General features: G+C 61.4%; 1 protein-coding gene across 1 annotated transcript; it reads right to left on the bottom strand.

Annotated features, from left to right (window-relative positions):
• Positions 1 to 310: 310 nt before the first annotated feature.
• Positions 311 to 9,389, bottom strand: AGTRAP (angiotensin II receptor associated protein). The gene is made up of 5 exons (XM_055139642.1): positions 9,288 to 9,389; positions 3,107 to 3,141; positions 1,368 to 1,473; positions 888 to 1,083; positions 311 to 564 (listed from the first exon to the last, which is right to left on the bottom strand). Exons 1-5 carry the CDS (start codon positions 9,312 to 9,314, stop codon positions 449 to 451), a joined length of 480 nt encoding a protein of 159 aa, XP_054995617.1. The 5' UTR covers positions 9,315 to 9,389; the 3' UTR covers positions 311 to 448.
• Between the last annotated feature and the right edge of the window lie 12,877 nt (positions 9,390 to 22,266).

Here is a 22,266-nt window from a genome sequence, read left to right as displayed (position 1 = left end):
CCCTGCCCCTGGGCCCTGCGGTGTCTGGGACAAACACAGCTCACACGCAGCCCGCTCTGAACCCCCAACTTTAATGCCATGGTGCGTCTCCGAGGGGTGCTGGGGACACGGGAACCCCCGTGCTGCCCACCCCTGGCCCCCGGGGCCCCAGCAGCACCCTGGGAGCAGAAGCAGCCAGGAGCTGCGTCCCACCCCCCTGCCAGCCACTCCTGGGAACGTGCTCCGGGCACCAGTCCAGTAAGGGGGGGCAGTGACACCCCAGGGAGGGACAAGCGTGTGCCCGGGGCGGGACTGAGGCCAGCCCCGACAAGGAGAAGGGCAGGTCACGGTCCTGTGAGGTCCGAGGAAGGGGTCAGGCGCACCCCCAAGCGATGGCCAAGGCACAGGGTGGCCACGACGCGGCCTCTTCTGCAGTCTCCGCCGGGCTGGGGCCGGGTGCAGTGGGCGCTCAGTAGCCCTGTGGGGTGTGACCCGCGGCCTCCTGGCCCGCGAAGGGGTCTGGGGGGGACTCGGGCGCATCGATCCTCTGGTAGGTGCTTCGGTCCTGCGAGGGGCCCAGGAGCCCTGGGGAGGACGGAGGGGGGACGGGTGAGCGGCAGGGCCCCGCCCGGGGAGAGGCCTGGGCCCGGGCCTGGGGCTCCTCCCCAGCTCCCCCCCTCCCGCCCGGGCCCAGAGCTGCCCAGCTGCAAACACCATGGGCAGGGCCGTCACACGGTCACCCTAGGCCAGGAGGCGGCCCCTGACCTCTGGCAGGGCATCGCGTGTCCCCCTCCCCAGGGGCGTCCCGGCACACAACCCGGAGAGGGCGGGCCGGGGGCACGGCTGGGGCGGGGCGGTCCTCGCCCAAGGCCCCTAGAGGCCAGGGCTGCCCCCGGGCCCAGCCTCACCCGTGTCCAGCAGGTGCTGCCCGCCACGCTCCCGGTACATGTGGTAGACGAGGAGGCAGGACAGCGGCTTCAGGAGCAGGCTTAGGATGGCCATGCCCGCGCCGAAGCGGCCCGTGTCCGTCAGGCTGGCCAGCGGGTAGAAGATGCTGATGTGGATGATGTCCAGGAAGATGGTGGCCGCCAGGCCGCCCAGGAACTGCAGGGGGGGGCGCAGGGGGGCGAGAGGGGCGGACACTGAGACCCCAGCCCCCCAGGAGCTCCAGTGTGGCTTCGCGTGGCCACAGGGCGGCAGGTGTGCCGGTCAGCTGACGGGAGGTGGCCACGGGGTGGGAGACGAAGCCCTGGGGGGAGGGCGGCCTCACCCCCCCACACCCTCAGGGACGCCCCCCGACCTGGCGCTCCACGGACTGCCCAACTGAGGGCGACAGCTGGGGACCGGGAGAGGGGTCTCTGGGTGCTTGTGAGCCACCCGGGCCTCACCATGCTTATGGCGTCCACCGAGTCCCGCTGGGCCGTGGCCCACACGCCCAGGGCCAGGACCGTGAAGTTGGCCCAGGAGTAGGGGCCCGAGAACACAATGCAGCCCCTGCGGGAAGAGACACGGAGGCTGTCGGGCGGGAGTCGCCCCTGGGAGCCCACCTCCCCCTGGGAGCCCACCAGCACCCGCACGCCACCTTCCCCAGGGAGCCCACCAGCACCCACACGCCCCCTCCCCCAGGGAGCCCGCCAGCACCCGCACGCCCCCTCCCCCAGGGAGCCCGCCAGCACCCGCACGCCCCCTCCCCCAGGGAGCCCGCCAGCACCCGCACGCCACCTCCCCCAGGGAGCCCGCCAGCACCCGCCCGGGCATCCACGGTCCCCAGAGAGAGGCCACAAACTTTGCTCTTCCCCCCTGTTCCCCCAGTTTCACCCAAACCCGCCAGGTCCCTTGGGTGAAACCTCCAGTCCCTGGGGCACCTTCACCCGCCTCCTGCCCCTGCAGGCGCCCCAGAGAGGCAGAGGCCGAGACCCCCCACTCGGGTTCTCTGGGCCTCCTGAAATGCTGTTTGTTTTTTGGGGGGTTGGGGCCCACCTGGGTGGTGCTCGGGGGTACTCCTGGCTCTGTGCTCAGGCTCACTCCTGGCGTTCAGGGGACGTGTCAGCTGAGGGGACTGAACCCAGGCCCCTGCCGCGAGGCCCCGCCCTCCCTGCCGCCTCCTCTCTCCTCGGACCAGACTGGAGGCTCCCGCTGTGACCCGCCCAAATGCCCAGCCAGGCAGTGCCGCCTCCTCGGCCTGGAGCCCGCCCACCCTGTCTGACTCCCTAGGGATGTCTGCTTGTCAGCCCAGTCAAAATTCAAGGTGACAAGAGCACCTGAGACAGCTTTAAGTTAACTCATTTATATGCCTTTGTGTTAACAATGGGGGGGGGAAGGAGGCACAGAGAGGTCTAGCAGTCTGCCCAAGGTCACACAGCTACTCTGGGTTGGGGTAGTGCCAGGCTGGGATTTGAGCCCTGGGCAGCCGGGTTCGGGGGGGCCCTGCTCTGGACCCGTCTCTCCCCGGCCTGTCGGCAGGTGCATTTCAAAGTCTACAGAACGGACGGGCAGCTCAGTGGTTTCAGGCTTGGTTGGACAGGGAACTCCCCCGACCCACATGAAATCTGCCAGGTCCGGGCAGCGTGGCTCAGTGGGCGCGCACGCACCGGGTTTGATTCCTGGCATCCCACAGGGTCCCCCGAGCATACCAGGAGTGATTCCCGAGTGCAGAGCCAGGAGAGAGCCCTGAGCACTGTTGGCGGGGTGTGGCCTCAAACACCTCCCCCAAAAAAAGAAAGAAAAAAATGAAGTGGCCCTTCCCTGGTCAGAGCCCCCGGAGTGGCCAGGGCAGGGGGACCCCCCTCTGATGCCGCTGCCCCCTCCCGCCCCCTTCACACCGCCAGAGCAGCAGCCTGGGGGGAGTCGGAGTCGGGCTGAGCTCTAAGGTGCTCGGGCCACCCCGTGGGGGCAGCCGAGCTGTGGCCAGCCTGGTGGCCAGCGCTGAGGGGTCGCCCCTCCCTGGGGGGCCTCCGGGAGGAGCCCGGGTGCCCCCAGACCCAGTTCCCGGGTGCAGGCGCTGCTGTCCCGCCTGGGCACGGACACTTGCATTTCACCCCAGATGTGGGCTGGACACTGGCGTCCCCCAGATCCCGGGAGATGGCCCGAGCCCCCACCCCCAGGCCCCGGCCCCGGAGCCACTCACCAGACCGTCAGCAGCCAGTGAACCAGGAGGATGGCCTGCGACACAGGACAGAGGCGGGTGAGCGCTCAGAGGCGGCAGGAGGGGACAGCAAGGGGCCCGGGCACACCCCCCCCTGCACCTGCCGGCCGAGGGGGGGGCTGAACGGCGGCCTGTTCCTGGGTGCTGTGGGCGCTATGGGGGGCTGTGTGTGTGTGTGTGTGTGTGAATATGTGTGTGGGGGGGGATGTGTGTGTGTGTATGTGGGTGGGTGGGTGTTGTGTGGGTGTGGGCTCTGTGTGTGTGTGGGGGGGGCTGTGAGGGTATGTGTGTGGGTGTGGTGTGTGTGGGTGTGTGTGTCTGGGGGGCTGTGTGGGTGTGTATGTGAGGGTGTGTGTGTGGGTGTGGTGTGTGTGTGGGGGGGCTGTGTTGGTGTGTATGTGAGGGTGTGTGTGTGTGCGCGCGCGCGTGCGTGTGGTGCGTGTGTGGTGTGTGTGTGGTGTGTGTGTGTGGGTGTGTGTGGTGTGTGGGTGTGGGTGGTGTGTGTGTGTGGTGTGTGTGGGTGTGGTGTGTGTGTGTGGTGTGTGGGCTGTGCATGTGTGTGTGTGTGGGTGTGTGTGCGGCAGCCACACCCCAGGGTCGCTCTGGAGGCTCAGAGAAGGCCGGCAAAGGCTTCCGTCACACCCACCCTGGGACGGCCGAGGGGGCGCTGGCTCCCAGAACTCCCTCTAGACTGGACACCAGCCTAGAAGGGGGTGCGGCAAGACCCCCACTGACGCCCCTCGGGCGGGAGGAGAGGAACCTGCTTCCAGCCTGGACGGGGTGGAGCCCGGCGGTGAACGAGGGCTCATGGGGACACCGGGAACGTTCTGGAAACTGAAAGGCCGGCGGGTGGAGGCGGGGGAAGAGCTGGGGCAAATTCTGATCCTGATCTCCTGTTGGGAGGCCGTGCCCCCCAGGAGCTGCTCCCCGGGGGGCTCAGGCCCTGCGCCCCTCCCGCACAGGAAGGCCCCAAAGGCCAGTGAGCCCAGGAGCCACTGGAGGCCTTTGCTCCCTGACCCGACAGAGGCCCAAATCCGGAGGATGTGGCAGGCGAGGTCACTTCTAAAACCTGGAAATACTGTTCCGGGGACAGGGCCAGCACCCCCCCCCGCCCCCCCGAGCCCGGGCCACAGCACGGGGGGGGTCCGCCTTGCGGGGGCAGGTGGATCCCCACGCTGTCCCCACGCCGTCCCCAGCCGTCCCAGCGTGAGTGATGCCTGAGCAGAGGGAGAACAGCAGAGTAGAGAGGTGCGGGACTGGCCCTGAGGAATGGGGGGTGTGGCCCCAGACCAGAAAGAGCAACTAGTCCAGTCAGGCCAGCCCTGCCTTCCGGGACCAGGGACAGGGTGACTCAGCTCCTCTGCCCCAGGCTCGGCCAGCCCCAGGGACTTTCCTCAGGTGCTGCGGGAGGGAGGACTGGGATACTGGGGAGGGGAGAGGGAGGGAGGGCTGGGATACTGAGGAGGGGAGAGGGAGGGAGGGCTGGGATACTGGGGAGGGGAGAGGGAGGGAGGGCTGGGATCCCGGGGAGGGGAGAGGGAGGCAGGGCTGGGATCGGGGGAGGGGAGAGGGAGGGAGGGCTGGGATCCCGGGGAGGGGAGAGGGAGGCAGGGCTGGGATCGGGGGAGGGGAGAGGGAGGCAGGGCTGGATCCTGGGGAGGGGAGAGGGGAGGAGGGAGGGGAGGCCCCCCTCTCAGAACCTGCAGTGTGTGGGGGCGGGGCTGGTGGCCCTTCCAGACCCTGGGGGTGCCTCTAGGCTGAGGTCTGGGGAGGGGAAGCCCGGTAACTCCCCAGAGAGGAGAAATGAGCAAACTGATTCCTGCAAAGGCGCCCCCCACCCCGGGGGGGGGGGAAGCAGACCCAGCCGGGAGAGGCTCAGGAGCCACCTGGTGGGACGGCACAGCAGGGCATCCACCCCCAGCACCCCAGGAGCCGGGCGGATGGTCCCTGTGCAGGCTCCTGGGCACCGCTGGGTGCGACCCCAAAAAACACCCCCAAATCCTGAAATACAAGATCACCTATCTGGCCGGAGACGGTAAGGCACCTGTCCGGCCTGCCGCAGCCCAAACAGCCCCTCCGCCCTCCCGAGCACTGCGGTGTCGCTGCCACAACAAAACCCAAATGGCCAGAGACCGGAGGGGCTCACTCACCCGGGGGAAGGTGCTCCTGGCACCCTGGCACCCGCTGATCCAGCCTCCACGCAGCTGGGTGGAGTCTGGGCCCATCCTCCAGGCCTGCTCCGGGGCCAAGGCGCCCCCCCCAGGCCGCAGCACCACTGGGTGGGACCCCAACACCAACCCAGAAACCAAAGCTCCGCCCAAGTTCTCTCCGCTTTTGGTGTGGGGGCCACACGGGGAGGTGCTCAGGGGGTGCTCAGAGGTGCTCAGCCCTCCTTTGGGGGCTGGGGGGCATAGGTGGTCCCCGGGAGGGAAGCCAAGGCCTGAGGCACATGCCCTGCCCACTGCAGGCTCTCTCCGGCCCCAGCTGCACCCTCGTCTGGCAGAGGAAACAGAGTCAGGGATGAAGGGCCTGGTCATGGGCCCAGAGCCAGCCGGGAGTGAACCCCTGAACCCCGAGGTCTACCTGGGGCCACCTGCGCACTCCCTCGGGCGGAGAGAGTTTAGGGAGAGCAGGAAGGGGCCCCAGGAGCTGACCGGCGCCCAGCAGCCGTGGACAAGGACGGCCACGCCAGGGGCTGCGTGCACGGACCTTCCTACGTCCCTTACTTGGGGGCACACCGAGCAGAGCTCAGGGTCCGGGCTCAGCGCCTGCTCAGTCTGCTGGGCTCTCCGGCCCCAACATCTCAAGCACTTCTTTTTTTCTTTTGCTTTTTGGGTCACACCCAGCAATGCTCAGGGCTCTGCACTCAGGAATGACTCCTGGCATGCAAGGCAAACGCGCTACCCACTGTGCTATCACTCTGGCCCCCTCAACCTCTTAAAAAGTTTTGTTTCTTTGTTTCTTTGGGGGCCTCACCTGGAGGTGCTGCTCCTGGCTCTGTGCTCAGGAGACGCCTGGTAGTGCTCGGGACACCGTACGTGGCGTCGGGGTTAGCACTGGGGCCGGCTGGCCACACGCAGTGTGAGCGCCCTGCCCACTGGGCCATCTCTCCGGCCCTGTTCTGGAGTCCTTCACCCCAATGCTGCAGTGTCCTCCAGACCCCCCTCCTCTTCTCTAAGATCCCAAGGAGCCACTGCGAGTCCTTTCCTGTCAGGCACCCCTGCCGCCCGGCCCGCAAGGCAGGGTGGGTGCACTGGGCTTCACCCTCAGGCTAGAGCCTGGGGTCGGCTGGGTTTTCTGCACGGGCCTCAATTTCCACGCTGGCACCCTAATCCTGAGGAAGAATCGAGGGCCAGGACGAGGTCGCGACGGGGCACAGCCGAGAGGGGTGCCGTCCTGCCGGCTCCCACGGGCTCAGGCTCAGAACAGGGCGCCCTGCAAGGTGCCGCGCTCAGATCTCACACGACGGGGACGCAGTACGTGCGCCTCACCCACAAGCCGGCCACCCTCGGGCACGCGCCCCACAAGGCCGGGACATGATCCGTGCAGGGGAGAAAAAGCAGTCAGGGCAAGTGGCTCAGAGATACCTGCTTCTGCTTTGGCTTGGGGCCACACCCGACGGTGCTCAGGGCTCACTCCTGGCTCTGTGCTCAGGGATCACTTTTGGTGTTTGCTCAGACCATGGGGGGGGGGGAGATCGAACCTAAGTCAGCTGCGTACAAGAGACGTGGTGGTCCTGAGTTTGCTCTCTGCATGCACATGCACACACACATACACAACAAGTTCATCATCTAATTTAAATCTAAATTCAAATTGATGTCCTGGGCTGAAGCGATAGTCAGCGGGTAGGGCATTTGCCTTGCATACAGCCAGTCCAGCATCTCATATGGTCCCTTGAGCACTGCCAGGAGTGATTCCTGAAGTGCAGATCCAGGAGTAACCCCTAAGCATCCCTGGGTGTGACCCCAAAAGCAAAAAATAAAAAATAAACAAAAATAAACAAATGAGGGGCTGGAGTGATAGCACAGCAGGTAGGGCGTTTGTCTTGCACACGGCTGACCCAGGTTCGATTCCCAGCATCCCAATTAGTCCCCTGAGCACCGCCAGGAGTCATTCCTGAGTGCAGAGCCAGGAGTAACCCCTGTGCATCGCCAGGTGTGACCCAAAATGCAAAATAAATAAATAAATAAACAAGTGAAAAAAATCAAATGGATGTCCTGCATGTTACCCAAAGACCCAGCCTCTCTAGCGTCACCTTTTTTTTTTTTAGCTTTTGGGCCACACCCGGCGATGCACAGGGCTGACTGCTGGCTCATGCACTCAGGAATCACTCCTGGCGGTGCTCAGGGGACCCTATGGGATGCTGGGAATCGAACTCGGCTCGGCCACGTGCAAGGCAAACACCCTACCCCACTCCACCCTTTCTTACCTCTGGCTGGTGGCAGTTAATATGCTAGACAGAGCCGGGGGGGGGGGGGGCTCCTTCTGAGTCGGGGCAGGGGAAGGAGCCGCTGTTTCCTGGTGGGCACAGAGAGCCCGTAGGGCCAGCCACAGGCTCAGAGTCAGCCCTGCGGGAGTCCGCCTGTGGACAGAGACTGTCCCAGCACACATCAGGACGCGCCAGCCACCAAGGAGACAGTTCGGAAGTTCACCGCCTGTGGGTTCAACTCCTGACTCTGCCACTTAATCCCTATGGGACCTTGGCAACTGAACCGACCTTGCTGTTGGCTCATCTATAAACTAAGTCTCAGCTCTCTCCAAAGGTGTGGGTGTAAAACAAATAGCCTGGCACCCTGAAGATTCCCCCTGCACCCTGAAGAAGTAAGGCTTCTGGGCAAGGGAAGAGTACAGGGGTCCAGCTGACTGCAGCTCAACCCCTGGCACTACTTAGGGTGTCCCGAGCACTGCCAGGAGACAGTCCTGAGCTCGGCCAGGGTGGCCTCCAAACAACCACACAAACAGACTTCCACCCCCTCTGGCCCTCACCTGATTTGCTCTCAATTATTTTGGGCAAATGCCTGAGAGAGGCAGCAGGCGTGAAACCCGCCCTGCCTCGGGACAGAGCTTAGACACCAACAAGCCTCATCCTCGTCTGTCAGTTTTTTTTCCTCGGCTCAAAGTTTAATCTGAGTTTCTGGTCCAGTCTGACTTTCCCGCGAGCTGATAACCAGAAATTTCCGGGAGGTTCATTCAAGCATGTATCAGGGGAAAGAAATCTGCCCCGCATGTGGCCGTAGCCCAGGTCATGTCTAATGTTCTAAGGAGTGTGGGTTGTTGTTTTTTCCTTTTTTTGGGTCACACCCAGCGATGCTCAGGGGCTCCTCCTGGCTCTGCACTCAGGACCTGGCGGTGCTTGGGGGACCATATGGGATGTCGGGGATTGAACCCGGATGGGCCCTGTGCAAGGCAAACACCCTACCCGCTGTGCTATCGCTATGGCTGGGGCCCAGTACGGGTTGTTTCGCTGCAGTTCTCCATCCTGGGGTCCTTCACTCTAAGACACCAAGAACACTCCGTGCTCTGTCACTCGTCAGGAAAAGGGAGTCTCAGGGAAAGGGTTCAGTTCAACAGACACCGACCGGGGCTAAAGGGCCCCTTCGGGGACAGCGGAGGGGCTGGGCACGGGCGGGAGATTAGCCTGCAGAGCAGGCTCGGACCCCAGCCAGGCCCCCCTCTGGTCTCTGCCTAGGCCACAAGGCCGGAGCTCTCTGCTGCCAAGTAACTTCCACCGGAGTTCGGGTTTCTTGAGAAACACGCACGCGGGATTGGTCAACCCCGGGAAACCCACCCGTCTGCAAACATCTGCATTTCATCACGGGCTCTGCAAACCCGGAGGCTGCAGGGAAGGTCCAGCCCCTGCGGGGGGTGTGGGCCGCCTCCAGCAACCCCCCCCCCAGTCCCTCGGCGGCCCCGCCCCGCGCCTTCCTCTTTTCTCCCGGACTGCGGGCGCCAGGGTGGGGGCCGCGGGCTGCAGGGGGCTGCAGGGGGCTGCAGGGGGCTGCAGGGGGCTGCGTGCGGCCCCCGCGGGGCTGTCCCGGGCCGCTCTCCGGGGCCCACCTGTTCGCCAGCTCCCTCCGCACGCTCTCCTCCCCCCAGCCCTCCCCCTGGCCCCGCCCCCCGCTCTCGGGCCCCGCCCCGCGCCCGCCCCGCCGCCCGTGGCCACCTTCAGGTTCACGGTGGGCAGCTCCATCCCGACCCCCGCCGAGAGCACCTGCGCGCCGCAGCCGCAGCTCCGCACCCGGGAAACAAACTTGTCCGGCCGGGCCCCGCCCCCCCGCCGCCGCCGCGCCAATCCCGGCTCGGAGAGGGGTCACGTGGGGCGCACCACCTGACCGCGCCCTGGTTGCTAGGCGACGGCGTCCGCTGGAGCCCGCCCCTTGATGCAGTCCGGTTACGCGGCTCTGGGAGGACCCCGGTGGGGTGGAGGGGTCGGGGGAGAGGGGATTGTCGGAAAGGACACAATATTTTGAAGCCAGGAGAGCTGGGCGAAGCGTTCTGGTGTGCCAGCGCCATCCCTCCGGGTACCGGTGGGAACATTTACAGTACCCGCCTCGCCAGATCCTTGTGACGACAAATGAGCCCAATTTGTGGTCGAAGAGGAAATGCTTCCGACGCTTGTGCAAAGGGTCAGGAAGAGGCGGCCGGGGAGATCGGTCGAGCGGTCGAGCACATGCTTAGCATGTCGCACCCCTGACATCACATGACGCCCAACCGCTCTTTCCCCAAGAGATCTGCCCTATTAAAAAAATTAATAAATAAAAAGTGGTGTGGGGGGGAGAGACTTTATTCATGCCTATTGCCCTATCTTGGAGAAGACAGAGCAATGGCGTGCCCGGGCAGCGCGGTGCAGGGAAAACTGCTTAGGGAACTGCAGGGTGAAGGATTTTCCTAAAGCGTAGATGCCTGCTCCAGGCAGGCCAAGGAGGGCAGGCAGGCTTGATCAGATATGCAGGGTGGGACCGAAGGGCTCGGGTGGGGGAGGGAATCATCCAGACCCTGCAAGGACAGAGGGACAAAGAAGGCCTGGTTAAGAAACAGCTCAGGGGGCTGGAGCGATAGCACAGCGGGGAGGGTGTTTGCCTTGCATGCGGCCGACCCGGGTTCGATTCCCAGCATCCCATATGGTCCCCTGAGCACCGCCAGGGTTAATTCCTGAGTGCAGATCCAGGAGTGCATCGCTGGGTGTGACCTTGTAGGGCTCAGCTGTTCACAGAAGGAGACAGGAGAAATGTCTATATAGACTCTGCCACGTGCCCTCCCTGAATAGGCAGATACCTGGGGCAGGACGGGGCGTCCCCAACACCTCTCAGACTGTGCGCCCCAACAATGTCCACTGCCTCCCGCCCGCTCCCCTCCCCCGCCATCACAGTTAATACCAGAAGAGGAACTCCCCTTGGGGAAACCGCCGCTTTCGTTTCTGGTCACTCAAGTAACTGACCCACAGGTCATCAGGTCCTTGTTCTTGTTTCCGGTGGGAACCCCTGTAACTGCCCGCCAAGGTCTTAGGCCCAGCTGCTCCCTGATCCCAAGGGGGCTTTCTGGACGGGCGGTGGGCCTTTTGCTGGGCTGCGAGGGGCGCCCCGGGCCAGTGAGGTGACAGAGATGAAGAGCTTTGTCCGAGGCATCGCCCCGCAGTGCAGAGGCTGGGCGTGAGTGGAGTCTGGCCGTGACACTTCCTCCCTGTGGCCGGCCCGGGGAGAGCTGAGAACCAGAGAACCAACAGGAGGTGCGTCAGACCAGGGCCGCACAAGGCTGGGCCCCAAGCACTGTCCCCGCAGCCCACACAGCGACCGCAGCCTGTGGGGCACCCGGGGAGGAGAGAGGAAGAGGGAAGTGGGTGTGTCTCCCCAGAAGCCCAAGCCCGGCGGTCCTAGTCTGGACCCTGGGAGCACGAGTGGAGGAGCCTTCTCGAACCTTCTCCCACAAAGCGCCTTCCCCGAGGCTTTGGGGAACTAGTGTTGGTGGCTTTTCTTTTGAAACTCAAGTTTAAGTTTTTCAAGTCTAAGTCGCTCCTGGCCACCTCTGTCTGGCCCGAGGGTTCTCTCGTATCTGTCATCAGCCAAGAAACTGAAGCGCAGGAAGCGGTCATTCATCCACCCGGGAAACCATTCCTGAACTGCTTGGAGCAAATGCTGAGCGGAACCATGTAGCAGCAGGTAGATAGTTAAGTGTGTGTCTGTGTGTGTGTGTGTATGTGTGTTTATATGTGTGTATGTGTATATGTGTATATGTGAGTGTATGTGTGCATGTGTGTATGTGGGTGTATGTGTATGTTTGTATGTCTGTGTGTATGTGTGTTTACATGTGTGTATGTGTGAGTATCTGTATGTATGTATGTGTGTTTATGTGTGTATGTGTGTATGTGTGTATGCGTGTGTGTATGTGTGTATATGTCTGTCTGTGTATATGTGTGTGTATGTCTGTCTGTCTGTGTATGTGTGTGTATGTATGTGTGTGTATATCTGTGTGTGTATGTGTGTGTGTTTGGGCCACCCCAGCTTCCAAGCCCCATGGGGGGGGTGCTGGTACTCCCTGTGTGGTGCTTGGGCTCATTCCCAGAGGTGCTGGGTTTGGGTGTCACTTGGGGCTGGGGATCAAACCCCGGGCTCTTGCATGTAAAACACGCCCAGCAGCCCTGTGGCCCCCTCCCTGGCCTGTGTTTCGCCTTGACTCCAAATTCCCAGCCCGTCTTCCAAGGTGTGTAGTGCCCCCGCTCCCTTGCTGCGTCCCTGCGGGTCACGTCACTGTCTGACGGGTGCTGACCCGTCTGCTCGCTGACTGTCGGCAATAGGAGCAGGACAGGGAGTCGCTAGTGGGTCTGGCTGCCGCAGTCCTGAGCCTGGAACTTACGGAAGGAGCAAACACCAGCAACGGGGCAAACGGCCACGCAGGGCTGCACCCACTGGGGTTCCCGCCAGAGCATCCTACGCGTCTGGGTATGCAGACGTTTCCCACGCGCTCACGGTTTTACCTTTCTTTTCCATTTCTTTTTTGTTTTGGGTCACACCTGGCAGTGCTCGGGGCTGACTCCTGGCTCTGTGCTCAGGGATCACTCTTGATGGAGCTTGAAAGACCATATCGGGTGGCAGGGACGGAGCCTGGGTCAGCCACGTTCAAGGCAAGCGCCTCACCTACTGTCCTAGCTCCCTGGTCTCCGGCAAGCACATATTTCTTATTTGTTTTGGAGCTGTGTCCTGCAGTGCTCGGGGGCTACTCCTGCTCAGGGCTCATAGGCCTCACCCGGAGGTGTCTGAGGGGTCTCTACGGCGCCAGGAGTCAGGCCTGGGTTCCCACAGGCCAAGCGCATGCTCCAACCTTGTGCACTGTCCGCCGGCCCACAGTCATTTCTCCTCTCTGACTGCGGATTTGGGGTCCTGGTCTCGCCTCCTCCCAGGAGAACGACCTCGGGCAAGGGATAGCCCTGCCGAGTGTCAGGGTGAGGGTGGGGACCCCACGAGAGAATTTACACGTCGCCTGGCCACAGCCCCTGGCGCACAGTAGGCAAATAGCTGCTTAGCTGCTGTGCTCCGAACACAGCCCCTTCCTGCGTCTCCACGGCCGGCCGGTGACTTGAGAGGGCCGGAGAAGGGCCCGTGATGGCCAGGGGACACCGCACCCCTCTCCCACGAGCAGAGCCAGGGACGCGGGCCTCAGCTCCCAGGCGCTGCCTGCAGACCCCCGCGCGCGCTGCTCTGCTAAGCGGCCTTGACCTTGTCTCGAGTTCCGTCTGCCTCTCGCACAGGCAGACAGTGGCCCTGGCCCAGGGCTGAGCGAAGCACAAAGGAGGCTTTGGACTTTGAAATGACCCCCCGTTGCCCTCCGCTCAAGCTGTCTGGACACGGCCCCTGTGATGTGGCGTAGACACTTCCCTCCCTGAGGGGAAAATCGGGGGAGAGCGGCGGCCCAGCTGGCCGCAGAGCCCGGCTGACGGCCCGGCTGACCGCACGCGTGGCCGAGCCAGACAGAGGCACAGCTGCGGCCCCTGTGTGGCCCCGAGGGTGTCTCTGCAGCTCCACCCAGAGCCCAGCTCGGGTCTCTGTCCAGCCTGTCACCGCCGGGCCAGCTCAGCGCTGCCCGTCAGGGCTCCAGCAGGCCGGCCAGGCCGTGGCCCTTGTAGGGGGCCTGAGCCGGGTCTCTGGGCCTGATCCCTTTCTCCTTCCGGCTCCGGCACCCTGCAGCCAAGACAGCGAGCAAGGGGGGTGGAAGGCCAGGACCCCACGGGGAGCTGGAGGCTCGGAGGGTCCCTGAGCCCCCAGATATCCATCCCGGCCCTCTGGCCCACTCCTGGTTGGTATCAAGATTCTGAAAGCTTCAGATTTCAGAATTTGGCAATAAAATTGGGGGCAGGGGTGGGGACCTGTGAGCAGGTCAGCCTGTACCCGCGGGGCGAGTGCATCAGCAGCCTGACAGTGCCTGCAGCCTTCCTGACACCCCAAAATTGCCTCTGTGCCTCTTGCCGGACCCCAAAAACTTGGGACCAAGTTTCCCAAGAAATTAAATGGCCAAAAGTTAGGTATGTGGGAATCACGCCCCACAAACCACCTCCAGCTCAGCTATACAACCTCGTTATTGGCCTCGCTTCAGAGCCTCGTAAATAAATCTCAAAAGAGATCAAAAGCCGGTCATTTAGCTGCATTAACGGCCGCGATTCAGAGACTCACAAATGAATCTTGGGAGAGAGCAGCACGCCGCAGAGATGCCTCTGGACCTCGGATATTTAAAGATTTTAGAATTCCAGGAGCGTGCGGCCACTTCCACAGCCGCGTGACATCTCATAGCAAGCAATACAAAATAAATTATTTAGCATCTGCCTTAGGGGCAGACTGGGTGGTGGTGGGAAGGTGCAATGGTGGTGGGATTGGTGCTGAAATATTGATGTAAACAATTACTGTGAACAGCTTTATAAAAAATTAAATAAATAAATGGGGGGGTGTTGCTGGCCTGATTTGGGGGAGGGAAGTCTCTCTCGGCCCCTTCCTCCTGCTGGATGTGGCAGACAGGTGTGAGCACCAGAGGGATGAGTCCCAACCACTTGGGGTGGGGTGTGTGTGTGTGTGTGTGTGTGTGTGTAGGGGAAGGACGCTGATTTTTTTTCATCTTCCCTTGCAGAAAAGAACTTCAGGAGTAGTTTTTATTTTTATTTTTTAATTTTTTTTTTGCTTTTTGGGTCACATCGGGCGATGCACAGGGGTTACTCCTGGCTTTGCACTCAGGAGTTACCCCTGGCCGTGCTCAGGGGACCATATGGGATGCTGGGATTTGAACCCGGGTTGGCCGAGTGCAAGGCAAACGCCCTACCCGCTGTGCTATCTCTCCAGCCCCAATTTTTTTTTCTTTTTGGGTCACACCTGGCGATGCTCAGGGGTTCCTCCTGGCTCATGCACTCAGGAATTACTCCTGGCAGTGTTCAGGGGACCCTATGGGATGCTGGGGATCAAACCCGGGTTGGCCACTGTGCAAGGCAACCGTCCTACCTGCTGTGCTATCGCTCCAGCCCCAGGAGTAGTTTTTGTTGAATAAAATTTAGGAAGATGTGCGAGGGCCGAGAAAAAGAGGAAGTACGTGTTCAAGAGAGAACATGGATTTCTCCAGAGTGGGGGGGGGAAGCAAAGATTCCTAGAGACAAACAGGAGATACACATGTGCAAGGAAGAACACAGCTTGAGACTCATGCCGCAGATTCTAAACTGTTTGTCCCTGCGCCCAGAACCTAAACTCCCGGCAGCAGGGGCGGGCATGTGCTTACTGCCCCGAACCCTGAGCCCTAGGGCTCGGCGGACAGGGCCGGGGGGAGGCTCCTGGTGGGGGCTCTCTGCCTGCCCCCGCTGCCTTCGGGGGGCCCTGAGTTCCATCCCCACCGCACCAAGAGGTGAGTGAAAGGCACCGAGTGATCCCTGCCGTTGCTCCTGCTTCACCCTGCACGGGGCGGGCCCTGATGATGGGGCCAGCGGGTGGACACAGCACTCCTGGCGAGACACCCCCCCCCCGCCCCATGAAGGTCCTAGCCTGTCCCTCCAGGCAAGCCGGCTGCAGAGAACCCCTCCCTGAGCACCCCCGGACCTGCTCTGAGCTTGGAAATGCAACCAAGGAAGCTGCCTGTGCTCTGTGGCCTTTCTAGAAGCTTCCACTGCCAGACACCAGCCAGAAAGCGCCGTCAAGGGGTAAATGTCCATGTAAATGCCCCCACACACACACACAAACCACAGGGTCCTACCCTTCACCCGGGTCTGATCTCCAGCAGGTCTCATACTGTGCATGTGTACATGTGTGACCGTGTGTGCATACGTGTGTGCATAGGACTGTGTGTGCATACATGTGTGTGCATGTGTGACTGTATGTGCACACACGTGTGTGCAGGCGTGTGTGTGCACACATACAGTGTCCTCCCCCACTCCCAGCTCTAAGCATCCTTTTTTGTTTGGTTTTGGGGCCATACCCAGCGGTGCTCAGGGCTTACCGAGCATCCCTGGCTCTGCACTCAGCACTCAGGATCATTCATGGGGGGGCTTGGGGCACCACAGGGGGTGCCGGCAACGGAACCCGGGTGCAAGGCAAGTGCCCTCCCCGCTCTTGCTCCAGCCCCAAGTCTGAGCCTCTCTTCAGAGCCGAACCACGCTGGCAGGATCAGACCCTCACGCCCGGTGGGCTGGCGGCTTCTCCATCCACCTGCCCTGGGTTTGTCCTGGCCGTAGCCTTGTCTTTGCAGTCAGAGGCGCCGGCCGCCTGCTGAGGCCCAGACATCGCCAGGCACGCGCGGCCCAGCCTGATGCCAATCTCCAGGGGTATTTCGGTGTTTGCTTTCTCTCTTTGATCTGCCGTGCCCTGGCCGGCCAGGCCACCCCGTGTCTGGGGCAGGGGCGGAATGAGGAAGTAGCTGGCTATTGGCACCCCAAGGGGGTCCACCAGTCCTGGCAGCAGCTGGGGGTCCGGGCTGAGACGCGCGACTGAGCCTCGGAGACCCCCACAGGGCCCAGTAAACCGGAGCATTTGGAGTCACAGTTATCGTCAGCCCTGGGAGCCCCTCAGTCGCCGCACCTCTCCAGTGGGGGGGCCTTCATTTCTCAGCACCCCCAGGGGGTTCTTGGAGCCCTTCTTCCCTGCCCCAAGTAGGTTCTAGCAATTTCCCGCTGCACGGGTGGCGGGGGGGGGGTGGAGGGACAGAACTCAGGGGGCGGAGGCCAGGGAGGGGGCATATACCTGTGTGTTGGGAGATGAAGCTGAGGACGCAGAGAGACAGCTGCGGACCCCCGGGCTGAGCTGACCACCCCGCACAGGGGGAGGGGCTGCTGGCTGAGGCCGATGGGGATGGGCCTGGACACACACTGTGCGGGCCCTGAAGTCACATGTCCCTTAGCACAGGCAGACGTGACCATGCGTGTATGACCGAGCACTGGGAAGGTCACGTGTCCCTTCCCATCACCCACGCCTCCATGCCACCCCGGGATCTCACGTCCCAGCACTGAGAAGAGGCCGTCTGGGCGTGACTGGCCGTGACGCCCTGCCCCAGACTCGGGGACCTGACCCAGAGCCGGGGAACCAAGCGCCAGAAGCGCCCGACCGCGGTACCCAAGGGTGTGAGGGAGGGGGCTCCCATGCTCAAGGTCCCCAGAGCACTCCCAGGGATCCACCTCACCTGGGCGGGCAGCCTCACGCTCAGGTCCGGCGGTGCAGTTCCTGCCGGCGCCCAGCGGCCCTGCTGTGGCTGGGATAGGACACAGCGGATCTCCCGAGCGCCAGACGCCAGCTCCCGCGAGGACAGACGTGTCCCTGCATGAAGGCCTTGCTGAGAGGTGTCTGGGGACGGTCTGCTCCACGGGAAGGGGGTGGCCTTCCCTAACGGGGGTCCTCCTGCAATCCTCAGTCAGAGACTGAGGTCCTAGAGCAGAAACCAGCTGGCCCTGCCAGCACCTGGTGGCCTGTCCACACACTCAGACGGGCTGACTCTTTCCATCGGGGGCCCCGCTGCTGAGAATCAATCCCTTCCGGGGTCAGAGGGCCAGGAGAGGGGCTCAGGGGCTGGCCTTGCTGCAGCTGACGCCAGCCTACCCTGTGCCCCCGCATCACGCACGTCCCCCCGAGCCCTCCCCCAGAGTCGATAAACAGACAGAACAAGTCCCACCTGACACCATCGGCAGGTTCTTGGAAACGGCACCTTGAAGTCAAGTGACAGCTCATGAAAGTGGGTCATTGAACAAGGTTGTTACATTCAATGTGGAGGGGCCGGGGAGGTAGTACAGTGGTTAGGGCGCTGGTCTTGCAAGCCATGACCAGCGTTTGATTCCCGGCATCCCGTATGGTCCCCTGAGCTATTGCCAGGAGTGATTCCTGACTGCAGAGCCAGGAGTAAGCCCTGAGCACGGCCAGGTGTGACACAAAACGAAAAATGTTCAACATTGGCTGTTTTTTTATCATTTCCTTTTCTCCCCCAACTTCTGGGGACATGCCAGAGGGTGCGTAGGGCCCCCCAGCGGTGCGGGGAGTAGGGGCGGCAGGGCAGTGCTGGGACTCAAATCCAGGACCTCACACGTGTCAGACGTGTTCTCCCATGAACCCACCACGCTCCTGTTGGTGTTTGTTCCCGTCAAAGTTCTGAAAAAGAAGCTGAGTGAAACGCAGGTCTTGGAAGATGACCCGGTGCACAACCAGGAGACACGGAAACCCAGACTGAAGGTAAACCAAGGCACACGCAGGGCCAGTGACCCCAATCCTGCCCCCCACCCAGTCCTCCTGACCACAGGCTGTGGGCGCAGATGGCTGAAACCTGGCTTCAGGGTAGAGCATGGCCCTCGTCCCTTCCCTGGGCACAACTCTGCCCTCCAGAAGTAGAGGTGGGTTTGCAGTTACGAGGACCAGAGAGTTTGGACAAGTCCCGAGGGTCTCTCTGTGCCGGTGACCCGGCCCCCAGCTGGAGCCAGCCTGGTGTCCTGAGGGGACCCTGCTGCCTGCTTAGCGCAAAGCAGATGTCCTTGCTGGGTACCCAGGGGCTGGTGAGGCCTGTGCCCACTGCACTGTCCCTCCCCGTACCTCTGTCCCCGCTGCATCCCTGTCCCTGCACCCCTGACCCGACACCCCCCAGCCCTGTGCCCCGACCCCTGCACCCCGAAACTGCCTCCTTCCCTAAACGCGCTCTCAGCCCGTACACTCACCTCCCGGCCCTCACCCCGCCGTGGGCCCTAGCGCCATGTCAGAGATTTTACGAGTGGGGTGGGGGAGTCGGAAGGAAGGGTCACCCCCCCCCCCGCCCCTGTAGTTCCTGGCCAGAAGCAGGTGTCTCTGGCGTTCACGGCCCGAGGCTCTGTCGTGGGGGAGGGAGGCCATCTGCTCCCCTGGGACCTCACGCGGCCCGGCCAGCCCCCCTGGAGCCGTCTGCGCCTCACCAGCCAGATCCGGGCACAGCAGGCCGTGGGAACCGGGTTATCTGGGGGTGACCGCAGGACGCCCCGGGAGGAATGCGGAGGGCGCGGCCCCTCCCGGAGCTCTCCCCGAGGGCGCGTTTCTGGAAACTCACGGAGCTGCTGTTCCACAGCCGCCTGCGCCGGCCACCCACTCTGCCTGCGCCCAGGGCCCGTCCCCTGAACAAACTCTCCGGCCGGCCGTGGGGTCCAGCCCTGGTTTCTAACGGGGCGGTGCAGGGTCTGGGTTCCAGGGACTCACATGGGGTGGGAGGCTGAGAAGCGGCCTTGGAGCTTGGGAGGGGTCGTTGGCAGACAATAGAACGACGTCCGGAGAGTCTCCCAGAAAGCAGAAGCACTCAGACCGGGAGCTGGCTAGCTGCCAGGCACGGTCGGGCACTCGGTAAGGATTTTTGTCTTCTCCCAAAGGAACCGAGTTTTTCACGCCCATTTTACAGGTGAAGAAATCAAGGCACTGAGACATAAGGTAACTTTCCTCATTCAAGAACACGCAAAGGCCAGACACAGCACAGGCGATTAAGAACAGAACCTCGTGGGGTCCCCGGCCCCCCGGCCCCGCATCACTGTGCGGCAGTGGACATCATTGTGGAGCAGTGGACAAGAGTGGGGACTCTGGCCTGTGGACCAAACTGCTCAGGATTGTTTTGTACCATCTACATCTGGGGCGGAGTTTAGATCCTTTCTCCAAGGGGCCACACCCTGCAGTGGTGAGGGTGGTTTGGGAGTGCTCTCCCAACAGTGCTCCCCATGCAGGTCAGGCCTGACGGCCCCACGGTCTCTCGGGCCACCAGCACCACCCCTGTTGGTGCCGGGGGCAGAACTCAGGGGCTTGTGCCCGCAGCTGCATCCCTGGCTGGAGACGTGGCTTTCTCAGGGGGCCGGGGGCGTCCACACTGGTGGCACTCAGGGGCTACGCCCAGGTCCGCCTCTGGAGCTGCTGCTGATGGTGCCGGGGGGCCACGCCGGAGGGAGGGATTGAACCCAGGTCTCCTGCAGGCGAAGCTTGCACGCGGCCCCGGGAGCCGTGTCCTGGCCCCAGAAGGCTTCGTCCCGAAAGGCTCTGTGTTCGATTTCATGCTTTGGTCTGGGGCCACACCCAGCCGACCCCAGGGCTCACTCCCTGTTCTGTGCTCAGGGCTCGCTCCTAATGGTGCTAGAGATGGAACCAGGCTCGGGCGGCTGGGGACAAGGGTCCTGGCCCGTAGGATCTCTCCAGCCCATCTTTCGGGGGGACGCTGGGCCACACCCAGCGATGCTGAGGGGCGACTCCCGGCTCTGTGCTCCGGAGTGACCCTCGGCGGTGCTTGGGGGAGCGTGTGGTGCCGGGGGTCTGACCAGGCCCTTGGCTGCCGGCGAGGCGAGTGCTTAAACCGGAGGCGTTTCCCTCTGGCCTGGGTCTTCAGAGCCTAGAGACTCTTCCTGGAGCTTTGGGTCAAAGTTTGCCAACCTGGATAATAGGAAATTGACTTCCGGAGGCCCAGAGAGATAGTCCAGCGGTTCGGGCACTTGCCTTGCCTGTGACCAGTCCCTGGCACCCTACACGGTTCCCCCGAGCACCGCCCGGAGTGATTCTTGAGTGCAGAGCCAGGAGTAGCCCCTGAGCATCGCCGGATGTGGCTCCAAAAACAACAATAAAAATTGTTAATAGGGGCTGGAGCGATAGCACAGCGGGTAGGGCGTTTGCCTTGCACGCGGCCGACCCGGGTTCGAATCCCAGCATCCCATATGGTCCCCTGAGCACCGCCAGGAGTAATTCCTGAGTGTAGAACCAGGAGTAACCCCTGTGCATCGCCAGGTGTGACCAAAAAGCAAAAAAAAAAAAAAAAAATTGTTAATAAAAAAATAAGTTAGGAGGGCTGGAGCAATAGCACAGTGGGTAGGGCGCCTGCCTTGCATGCGGCCGACCCTGGTTCGATTCCCAGTATCCCATAGGGTTCCCTGAGCACCGCCAGGAGTAATTTCTGAGTGTAGAACCAGGAGTAATCCCTGTGCATCACCGGGTGTGACCCAAAAAGCAAAATAATAATAATAATAATAATAATAATAATAATAATAATAATAATAATAATAAGTTAGGAGAGCTGGAGCAATAGCACAGTTGGTAGGGCACCTGCCTTGCACGCGGCTGACCCTGGTTTGACTCCCAGCATCCCATAGGGTCCCCTGAGCACCGCCAGGAGTAATTCCTGAGTGTAGAACCAGGAGTAACCCCTGTGCATCGCCAGGTGTGACCAAAAAGCAAAAAAAAAAAAAAAAAAAAAATTGTTAATAAAAAAATAAGTTAGGAGGGCTGGAGCAATAGCACAGTGGGTAGGGCGCCTGCCTTGCATGCGGCCGACCCTGGTTCGATTCCCAGTATCCCATAGGGTTCCCTGAGCACCGCCAGGAGTAATTTCTGAGTGTAGAACCAGGAGTAATCCCTGTGCATCACCGGGTGTGACCCAAAAAGCAAAATAATAATAATAATAATAATAATAATAATAATAATAATAATAAGTTAGGAGAGCTGGAGCAATAGCACAGTTGGTAGGGCACCTGCCTTGCACGCGGCTGACCCTGGTTTGACTCCCAGCATCCCATAGGGTCCCCTGAGCACCGCCAGGAGTAATTCCTGAGTGCAAAGCCAGGAGTGACCCCTGTGCATCACCAGGTGTGACCCAAAAAGCAAAAATAATAATAATAAAAGAAAAGAAAAAGAAAAAGTTGACTTCTGTATTAGCAGAAAGACATATGTAAGGTGGGGGAGGCGGAGCAGGGGGGAGGCACAGTTAGCGTGTGTGAGGCCCTGAGTTCGGTCCCCAGCACCAAGAAAACAAAAGCCTCCGTCTTCCATGTGTCTCTGAACAGCACAGGGGGTGACCAGCAAAAACAAGCTTCTTATAGCCAGTGGCCAAAAAGGGAGCCGAGAAGAAAGTGGATGATCCATTTCTTTTCTCTCTTTTTTTTTTTCTTCTTTGGGTCACACCTGGCCATGCCCAGGGGTTACTCCTTGCTCTGCACTCAGATGCTCAGGGGACCGTATGGGATGCCAGGGGTCAAACCCAGGTTGGCCGCGTGCAACGCAAGCACCTTACCCACTGGACTGTCTCTATGACCCACATTTTTTTTTTTTGTATGTGTCACACCTGGCTCTGCACTCAGGAACCACTCCTGGCGGTGCTCAGGGGACCCTATGGGATGCTGGGAATCGAACCTGGGTCGGCCACATGCAAGGCAAACGCCCTACTCTCTGTGTTATCGCTCCAGCCCCCCACATTTTTTTAACTAAAGTATTTTTTTTATAGCCCAATTAGTCATTTTGTTGTAACAAGCAGGATAAAGCAATTGATTTTGTGCCTCTTACAGAGGCTTGGGGGAGTGAGTGGGAAACTGGGGACAATGGTGGCAGGAAGGTCACGCTGCAGGAGGGATTGGTGTGGGAACACTGAAACCCGAAACCACTATATTATGAACAATACTTGGTTCAAATACTTGGTAAACAGCAGTATTTAAATAAAATATAAAAACTTAAAGTTTTTTTAAAAACTCAGACTTCCCGGGGCCGGAGCAATAGTGCCGCAGGTAGGACACTCGCCAGGCACGTGCCAGCCCAGGCTTGGTCTTCAGTGCCCGCAGGGCCCCCCGGCCCACCACGAGTCTTCCCTGAGCACCGAGCCAGGAGCAGGCGTGGCCCCCAAACCAAAATAAACGAATAAGTAAAAATACATAAAATTCAAACTCTTAGTCATGA

Source organism: Sorex araneus, chromosome 5 (genome assembly GCF_027595985.1).
Source record: "Sorex araneus isolate mSorAra2 chromosome 5, mSorAra2.pri, whole genome shotgun sequence".
NCBI lineage: Eukaryota > Metazoa > Chordata > Mammalia > Eulipotyphla > Soricidae > Sorex > Sorex araneus.
This window is presented reverse-complemented; position numbering and strand designations above follow the sequence as displayed.

Coding starts and splice junctions, on each gene's coding strand:
- AGTRAP (XM_055139642.1), bottom strand. CDS start 9,314: ATGGAGCTGCCCACCGTGAACCTGAAG. Junction 1,474..3,106: donor CACTGGCTGCTGACGGTCTG/GTGAGTGGCTCC, acceptor CTCTTCCCGCAG/GGGCTGCATTGTGTTCTCGG. Junction 1,084..1,367: donor CGGTGGACGCCATAAGCATG/GTGAGGCCCGGG, acceptor CCCCCCCTGCAG/TTCCTGGGCGGCCTGGCGGC.